Source organism: Oncorhynchus kisutch, linkage group LG23 (genome assembly GCF_002021735.2).
Source record: "Oncorhynchus kisutch isolate 150728-3 linkage group LG23, Okis_V2, whole genome shotgun sequence".
NCBI classification, from domain to species: Eukaryota; Metazoa; Chordata; class Actinopteri; order Salmoniformes; family Salmonidae; genus Oncorhynchus; species Oncorhynchus kisutch.
The window spans coordinates 4,876,825-4,886,788 of record NC_034196.2 but is presented as its reverse complement, the minus strand read 5'-3'; the positions used below and the strand labels follow the sequence as shown (position 1 = coordinate 4,886,788).

The 9,964-nt window shown below is 42.0% G+C and overlaps 1 protein-coding gene across 2 annotated transcripts in view; it reads right to left on the bottom strand.

Moving 5' to 3' along the window:
- LOC109877857 (long-chain fatty acid transport protein 4) overlaps positions 1–9,964 on the bottom strand; it is a 42,809-nt gene that overhangs the window by 5,936 nt on the left and 26,909 nt on the right. For both annotated transcript variants that reach the window (XR_004204974.1, XM_031802675.1), the window contains exons 8-12: positions 8,447–8,656; positions 7,732–7,858; positions 6,919–7,056; positions 4,051–4,215; positions 30–176 (exon numbers count right to left, since the gene is read on the bottom strand). Coding sequence is in view for 1 of the 2 variants with exons in the window: in XM_031802675.1 (XP_031658535.1) it covers positions 30–176; positions 4,051–4,215; positions 6,919–7,056; positions 7,732–7,858; positions 8,447–8,656 (787 nt within the window). In the remaining variant the exon portion in view is untranslated. The remainder of the gene's footprint in view (positions 1–29; positions 177–4,050; positions 4,216–6,918; positions 7,057–7,731; positions 7,859–8,446; positions 8,657–9,964) is intronic.

The following is a 9,964-nucleotide window of genomic DNA, read 5'->3' as shown; positions in this document are numbered from 1 at the left end:
GAGATCCTTGGGACACAGACTGAACCCACCTGTCTTGTTGACCTCGTTGAGGAAGCGTAGGAAGACGGGTCGTGCGTATGGCGGCAGGGCTTTCTCCAGATCCTTCCCAAACTTTTCCAGGTCTGTAGACCTCTCTGGATCTGCTACGGCAGCCATCCCAGCCTTCCCCTCGGCTCCTGAGACAACATAAAACCCCAAAGCTTTTATTTATTTTATGATACAGTCATTTAACCTCGATTTAACCAGGAAAGACCACTGAGGTCATACAACTCTTTTGAAAGGGCGACCTGTACATACAATTAGTGAAAGATCAAGTCCTTCACCTCTGCTGTAACAACCAAGAGGCGGCTGGAATTGCCTTAAGAGGGAAACATGCTTTAGTGATGACATCATGGGTCAAACATTCCAAAGCCTGTCTGCTGCTCAGTGCTCACCGCCACCACATTACCGCCAGTAGGCGACATGGTCGGTCGGGAAAGCACACTCAAGCAGACAGACGTGACTAACAACATATCCTTGAGAGCGCAAAGCAAAGCACACACCCGTGACACGCCATTGGCAGTCTCAGCGCGGCAGTTCTTCCTCTCTCCTCCTCTCATCACCAGAACTGGGGAGAGTTTCACATAAGCTTTGAAGCTAACGTGGTGCTTTATTTCGACACCAGTCCGACACCACTCATCAGTCCGACAACACTCGTCAGTCCGACACCACTCGTCAGTCCGACACCACTCGTCAGTCCGACACCACTCGTCAGTCCGACACCCCTCATCAGTCCGACACCACTCATCAGTCCGACACCACTCATCATCAGTCCGACACCACTCATCATCAGTCCGACACCACTCATCATCAGTCCGACACCACTCATCATCAGTCCGACACCCTCATCAGTCCGACACCACTCATCAGTACTCGACACCATCATCAGTCCGACACCACTCATCAGTCCGACAACCACTCATCAGTCCGACACCACTCATCAGTCCGACACCACTCATCAGTCCGACATCACTCATCAGTCTGACACCACTCATCAGTCCGACACCACTCATCAGTCCGACACCACTCATCAGTCCGACACCACTCAGTCAGTCCGACACCACTCATCATCAGTCCGACACCACTCATCATCAGTCTTACACCACTCATCAGTCCGACACCACTCATCAGTCCGACACCACTCATAATCAGTCCGACACCACTCATCAGTCCGACACCACGCATCAGTCTGACACCACTCATCAGTCCGACACCACTCATCAGTCCGACACCACTCATCAGTCCGACACCACTCTCAAGTCCGACACCACTCATCAGTCCGACACCACTCATCAGTCCGACACCACTCATCAGCCCGACACCACTCATCAGTCCGACACCACTCATCAGTCTGACACCCACTTCAATCAAGTCCGACACCACTCATCAGTCCGACACCACTCATCAGTCCGACACCACTCATCAGTCCGACACCACTCATCATCAGTCCGACACCACTCATCATCAGTCTTACACCACTCATCAGTCCGACACCACTCATCAGTCCGACACCACTCATCATCAGTCCGACACCACTCATCAGTCCGACACCACGCATCAGTCTGACACCACTCATCAGTCCGACACCACTCATCAGTCCGACACCACGTGCTTCATTCGACACATCTTGTTTGGTCACATGCAGAAGAAACATCGATTGATACGCTCTCTTGGCTGTGTGGCTGGGTTGTCCACAGAAAGGGGGGGGGGGGTAATCAGCCAGTCCAGGTCACAACAGGTAATATAGATCGCACGCACACCTCTCCCTGTTTGTGCAGCCCACTTCCTCTTTTATCCCCAAGCTCTCCATGGCTTAATGATCCACCGGCTTGCCTCGTTGGGGCAGGAAGTAAGGCTCGGGGGTGGAGCCAGCGGGCTGCAAGATATCTCCCGTCAATCACCACTCCCGTCACCTCTCCTTGCCTTCTGCCCAAATATATATACCGTTCTGAGAATATGAAATATACTTATTCATGTCACTGAGGGAGAGAGGGTAATGTATAATGTTTACATTCTGTCTGGATATGTTATTGTTAGCCATCAGGGATCCTATGGGAGGAAAATAGACAGTCTGGTACGAGTCAACATGACAGCCGTGAGTTGGGGAGGAGTGAGCACTTTGGGGCAGAGGTCAGGTCAAATGAAGTGAGGAAGAACAGATATCACTAAGGCTCTGCCTAGCAAGAGAGATGCATCGGCTGTTCAGATTTGTAGGAGGAGACTCAGCATAGGAGAAAGGGTTAAATATCAGCGCTTGTGTGATTATGTATTTTGTCTTATGCAGCTGTGTGTGAATAACTTGGTTTGAGATTTATTTAGCATCCGTGAGTTTTAATAGGTCAATTTAGAACCTAACAAAACGGAACAAAAATATAAACCCAACATGTCAAGTGTTGGTCCTTGTTTCATGAGCTGAAATAAAAGATCCCAGAAATGTTCCACAAGAAGCTTATTTCTCTCCAATGTTGTGCACAAATGTGTTTACATCCCTGTTAGTGAGCATTTTCTCCTTTGCCAAGATAATCCATCGACCTGACAGGTGTGGCATATCAAGAAGCATGATCATCACACAGGTGCACCTGTGTATAATAAAAGGCCACTAAAATGTGCCGTTTTGTAACACAACACAATGCCACAGACGTCTCCAGTTTTGAGGGAGCGTGCAATTGGCATGCTGACTGCAGGAATGTCCACCAGAGCTGTTGCCAGATAATGTAATGTTCATTTCTCTACCATAAGCTGACTCCAACGTCAGTTTTACAGAATTTGGCAGTAGGTCCAACCAGCCTAACAACTGTAGAGCACGTGTAACCACACTAGCCCAGAACCTCAACATCCGGCTTCTTCATCGGCGGGATCGTCAGAGGGGAAGGGAGGGGGGGTGCTGAGGATTATGTCTGTAATAAAGCCCTTGTGTGGGGAAAAACTCATTCTGATTGGCTGGGCCTGGCTCCCAAGTGGGTGGGTCTGATTCCCAAGGGTGTGGGTCTGACTCTACAGTGGGTGGGTCTGATTCCCAAGGGTGTGGGTCTGACTCTACAGTGGGTGGGCCTGGCTCCCAAGTGGGTGGGCCTGACTCCCAAGTGGGTGGTTCTGACTCCCAAGTGGGTGGGTCTGATTCCCAAGGGTGTGGGTCTGACTCTACAGTGGGTGGGTCTGATTCCCAAGGGTGTGGGTCTGACTCTACAGTGGGTGGGTCTGATTCCCAAGGGTGTGGGTCTGACTCTACAGTGGGTGGGTCTGATTCCCAAGGGTGTGGGTCTGACTCTACAGTGGGTGGGTCTGATTCCCAAGGGTGTGGGTCTGACTCCCAAGTGGGTGGGCCTGGCTCCCAAGTGGGTGGGCCTGACTCCCAAGTGGGTGGGTCTGACTCTACAGTGGGTGGGTCTGATTCCCAAGGGTGTGGGTCTGACTCTACAGTGGGTGGGTCTGATTCCCAAGGGTGTGGGTCTGACTCTACCGTGGGTGGGTCTGATTCCCAAGGGTGTGGGTCTGACTCTACAGTGGGTGGGTCTGATTCCCAAGGGTGTGGGTCTGACTCTACCGTGGGTGGGTCTGATTCCCAAGGGTGTGGGTCTGACTCTACAGTGGGTGGGTCTGATTCCCAAGGGTGTGGGTCTGACTCTACAGTGGGTGGGTCTGATTCCCAAGGGTGTGGGTCTGACTCTACAGTGGCTGGGTCTGATTCCCAAGGGTGTGGGTCTGACTCTACAGTGGGTGGGTCTGATTCCCAAGGGTGTGGTCCTGACTCCCCAGTGGGTGGGTCTGATTCCCCAGTGGGTGGGCCTGACTCCCCAGTGGGTGGGTCTGATTCCCAAGGGTGTGGTCCTGTGCCGCTGCCCAGTCATGGGAAACCCATAGATTAGGGCCTAATGAATTTATTTCAACTGACTCATTTCCTTATATGTACTGTAGCTCAGCAAAATCTTAGAAATTGTTGCATGTTGCATTTATATTTTTGTTCAGTATATATACTGTATATATATATATATAAGATCTGTGTTACTGTACCTGGGACCTCGACTCCGTAGACCACCACATCCTTCATGTCCAATAGACGACTCAACGTCCCCTCCACTTCCGTGGTCGACACGTTCTCTCCCTTCCAGCGGAACGTGTCCCCAGTACGGTCCTTAAAGTACATGTAGCCATACTGGTCCATGATGAGGACATCGCCTTGAGGGAGACAGGGGTAATAAGCATAAGAATGTGTGTGTGTGTGTGTGTGTGTGTGTGTGTGTGTGTGTGTGTGTGTGTGTGTGTGTGTGTGTGTGTGTGTGTGTGTGTGTGTGTGTGTGTGTGTGTGTGCGTGTGTTTGTAAAGTACAAGTAACCATACTGGTCCATGATGCCTCAACACCTCAGAATGTGTGTGAGAGAGAGGGAGAAAACAGAGAGAAGAAGAGAGGAGAGAGAGAGATATAACAGATAGAGAGAGAGAAAACAAAGAAGAGAGTGAAAACGAGAAGAGAGAGGATAAAACAAAGAGAGAGAGGAGAGAAACAAAGAGAGAGAGAGAAAAACAAGAGAGAGAGAGAGAGAGAGAGAGAAAACAAAGAGAGAGAGAGAGAAGAAAACAAAGAGCGAGAGAAAACAAGAGAAGAGGAAAACAATGAAGAGATAGAGAGAAACAAGGAGAGAGAGAGAAAACAGAAAGAGAGGAAACAAGAGAGAGAGAAAACAAGAGAGAGAGAAACAGAAAGAATATAAAACAAGAAGTAGAGAAAACAAGGAAGAGAGAAAACAAGAAGAGATAAAACAAGAGCGAGAGAAAACAAGAAGAGAGAGAAACAAGAAGAGAGAAAACAAGAAGATAGAAAACAAGAAGAGAGAAAACAAGAGAGAGAGAGTAAAACAAGAAGAGATGAGAGAAAACAAGAAGAGATAGAAACAAGAAGAGTAGAAAACAAGAAAGGGATAAAACCAAGGAGAGTAGAGAAAACAAGAAGATGAGAGAGAAACGAAAATAAGAAGAGATAAAACAGAAGAGAGATGATGAAACAAGAGAGAGATGAGTAAAACAAGGAAGAGAGTAGAAACCAATAAGAGAGAAAACAAGAGAGAGAAAACAATAAGATAGAAAACATAGAGAGAGAAAACAAGAAGAGAGAGAAACAAGATAGATAGATAAAACAAGAATAGAGAGAAAACAATAGAGATAGAAAACAAGAAGAGAGAGAGAAACAAGAATAGAGAGAAAACAATAGAGAGAGAGAAACACAATATAGAAAAACAAGAAGATAGAAACAAGAAGAGAGATAAAACAAGAGATATAGAAACAAGAATAGAGAAAACAATAAAGAGAAAAAACAAGAATATAGAAAACAAAAGAGAGAAACAAGAAGATAGAGAAAACAATAAGAATAGAAAACAAGAATAGAGAAACAAAAGATAGAGAAACAAGAAGAGAGATAAAACAATAAGAGAGAAAACAATAATATAGAGAGAAAACAAGAAAGATATATAGAACAACATAATATAGATATAAAACATAATAGATAGAGAAAAACAAATAGATAGATAAAACAATAAGATATATAAACAAGAAATATAGAGATAAACAAGAATAGAGAGAAAACAATAATATATAAAACAAGAAGAGATAAAACATAATATATAGAGATAAAACAAGAGATAGAGAAAACAAGAATAGAAAACAAGAGCTCTAGAAAACAAGATATATATAAAACAATAATATATAGATATAAACAATATCTATATAAAACATAATATATATAAAACAATAAGATATATAATAAAACAATATATATATAAACAATATAAATATAAACACAATATATAGAGATATAAAACAATATTATATATAAAACAATATATATATATAGATAAAACAATATCTATATAAAACAATATAGATATAAAACAATAAGATATATATATAAACAATATATATATAAAACAATATCTATATAAAACAATATATATAGATAAACAATATATATATATATAAAACAATATCTATATAAAACAATATATAAATAAACAATATATAAAACATAGATATAAAACAAAATATATATATAAACATAATAATATAATAAAACAAGTATATATATAAAACAATAATATATATATAAAACATAAGATATAGATAAAACAATAATATATATATAAAACAATAAGATATAAAACAATAATATATAAAACAATAATATATAAAACAATAATATATATAAAACAATAATATATATATAACAATATATATATAAAACAATAATATAGATAAAACATATATATATATAAAACAATAAGATATATAAAACAATAAGATAGAAAACAATTATATAAAACAAGAATAGATAAAACAAGATATAGATAAAACAATAATATATAGAAAACAATAATAGATATATAAAACAATAATAAGAGATAAAACAATATATATATAAAACAATAATAGATATATAAACAATAAATATAAAACAATAATATAGAAACAATAATATATATATAAACAATATATATATAAAACAATAATATATATATAAAACAATAATATATATATAAAACAATAATATATAAACAATAATATAGAAAAATAATATTATAAAAACAATATATATATAAAACAATATATATAATATAAAAATACATATATAAACAATATATATATAAAACAATATATATATATAACAAATATATACGATATAAAACAATAATATATATATAAAACAATATATATAGATATATATAAGAAAACAAAGATATAAAAATATATATATAAAACAAAATATATATATATATATATATATACAAAAAAAATTTTAAATGATAAATATTAAAAATAACATCGTATAGATATATATATATTGATTGATAGAGACAGGGGGATCTATGATTAAGTTTAGTAGCCTTTTACCTGACAGATAGGCGCTGTCTCCCTTCTTGAAGACGTTGTTAGCGATCTTCTTGGTGGTGGCTCCTTCATTCACGTAGCCATCAAACCTTCTCAGGGGATCATTCTGAATTATCCTACCCACCAACTGGCCGGGCTCACCTAGACAGACAGAGACAGACAGACAGACAGACAGACAGACAGACAGACAGACAGACAGACAGACAGACAGACAGACAGACAGACAGACAGACAGACAGACAGACAGACAGACAGACAGACAGACAGACAGACAGACAGACAGACAGACAGACAGACAGACAGACAGACAGACAGACAGACAGAGGGACAGAGACAGAGACAGAGACAGAGACAGAGACAGAGACAGAGACACAGACAGACAGAGAGAGAGAGAGACAGAGAGAGAGAGAGAGAGAGAGAGAGAGAGAGAGAGAGAGAGAGAGAGAGAGAGAGACAGAGAGAGAGAGACAGAGAGAGAGAGACAGAGACAGAGACAGAGAGTCTATTACATAAAGCAACAGGCCTGGCCAACTCAACTACTGCAAACATAACAAACACAACATTTTAGTCACAGCGACCTTTTGTGCAACCTTGCTGCTTTTGTTACCAAATGTTTACTTAGTGTACTTAACCAAGTATACACAGTGTGCGGCTGTCCATTCCACCAGTTTGCTTTGGGTTTTGCTTCTCCTAATATACATTGGTGAACTAAAATGTGACTTTATAGGTGGGCAAAACTAAATAATCAACCACTGTAAAAAAAACTAAAAAAGGAGGTATAAATAGGTACTGAATGGGTATAGGGCGGGGACGTACCGGGCTTGCATGGGATGCAGACTCCATCGGGCCCTCTAGTGAGCTCCATAGTCTCTTCGTCCACCTTCACCAGTCTGATGGGGTAGATGAAGGGGAGGATCTGGCTGTTGAACCCGCACGCTCCCGTCTGGTGGATAGATAGCATTACTACGACATTACCACACTGTAACATCAACCCAACTAACATCTAGTGGGTACACTACAGGGTTGTGCGGTAGATGAAAGGGGAGGATCTGGCTGCTGGACCCGCTACGCTACCGTCTGACAATAGAGGCAACACTACCACAAACAACTACTGGTCAACCCAAACTACTGGTCAACCCAAACTACTGGTCAACCCAAACTACTGGTCAACCCAATTCAACTACTGTTACAGAAAAACGGTGCACTGAAACTCTGTTAACCTTACAGCCAATAGCTACGTAGGTCAGACGAGGCAAATCAATGGGAGAAATTCAGAGTGACAACTAATACAGTATTTTACTCCTGACGATTAAATACCAGACAATAAATGACCAGACTGGTGAGTTCTTTGAGCCCCGTGAGAATATAATTAAGACCAGGCAGCGTTATAAAGTGGACGTCGATCCCCATGGATTAGATACTGTAGTAAAAGACCAGAACATGCCCCGTGAGAGCCAAAAGGTCTAGCTACACCATATCATCTGAGATCTAGGTTTGTGCTAGAACCAAAATGTCCGCCTCAACGCCTCACCATGTTGCCGAAGTTGCCTAGGCTGCAGTTGCACTCTGTGGCGCCATAGAACTCTGCTATCTGTGGCACGTTGAAGCGAGAGGTGAACTCCTCCCAGATGGACTGGCGCAGGCCGTTACCCAGCGCCATGCGGACCCGGTGTTGCCGCTCTATGTCCTTTACTGGCTGGTTCAACAGGTACCGGCAGATCTCCCCGATGTACTGGACAATCTGGGGAACAGAGTCAATCAGTCAGTCAATCCATCAATCACCAGCACAGCGAGACGAGGGGGTATGAGTGAGGAACTACAACACCTGGCCACACACACACCACACACACACCACACACACACCACACACACACACCACTCTTACTTTATTATTCCACACATCTTCTTGAGCTACAGTACCGTTCAAAAGTTTGGGGTCACTTAGAAAGGTCCTTGTTTTTGAAAGAAAAGCTACTTTTTTTGTCCATTAAAATAACATCAAATTGATCAGAAATACAGTGTAGACATTGTTAATGTTTTAAATGACTATTGTAGCTGGAAACGGCAGAATTTCTATGGAATATCTACATAGGCGCACAGAGGCCCATTATCAGCAACCATCCCTCCTGTGTTCCAATGGCACGTTGTGTTAGCTAACAGCGCAAACTGGCCCTAACCAGAATAGAAAGAGGAGTGGGAGGCCCCGGTGCACAACTGAGCAAGAGGACAGGTACATTAGTGTCTAGTTAGAGAAACAGACACCTCACAAGCCCTCAACTGGCAGCTTCATTAAATAGTACCCGCAAAACACCAGTCTCAACGTCAACAGTGAAGAGGTGACTCCGGGATGCTGGCCTTCTAGGCAGAGTTGCAAAGAGAAAACCATATCTATGTCCAGTGTCTGTGTTCTTTTGCCCATCTTAATATTTTATTTTTAATGGCCAGTCTAAGATAGGGCTTTTTCTTTGACACTCTCCTAGAAGGCCAGCGTCCCAGAGTCACCTCTTCACTGTTGACGTTGAGACTGGTGTTTTGCGGGTACTATTTAATGAAGCTGCCAGTTGAGGACTTGTGAGGTGTCTGTTTCTCAAACTAGACACTAAAATGTACTTGTCCTCTTGCTCAGTTGTGCACCGGGGCCTCCCACTCCTCCGTCTATTCTGGTTAGAGCTAGTTTGCGCTGTTCTGTGAAGGGAGTAGTACACAGCGATGTGTGAGATCTTCAGTTTCTTGGCAATTTCTAGCATGGAATAGCCTTCATTTCTCAGAACAAGGCTAGACTGATAAGTTTCAGAAGAAAGTTATTTGTTTCTGGCAATTTTGAGCCTGTAATCGAACCCACAAATGCTGATGCTCAAGATACTCAACTAGTCTTTAAATCAGCACACCAGTTTTCAACTGTGCTAACATAATGGCAAAAGGGTTTTCTAATGATCAATTAGCCTTTTAAAATGATAAACTTGGATTAGCTAACACAACGTGCCGTTGGAACACAGGAGTGATGATTGCTGATAATGGACCTCTGTATGCCTATGTAGATATTCCATAA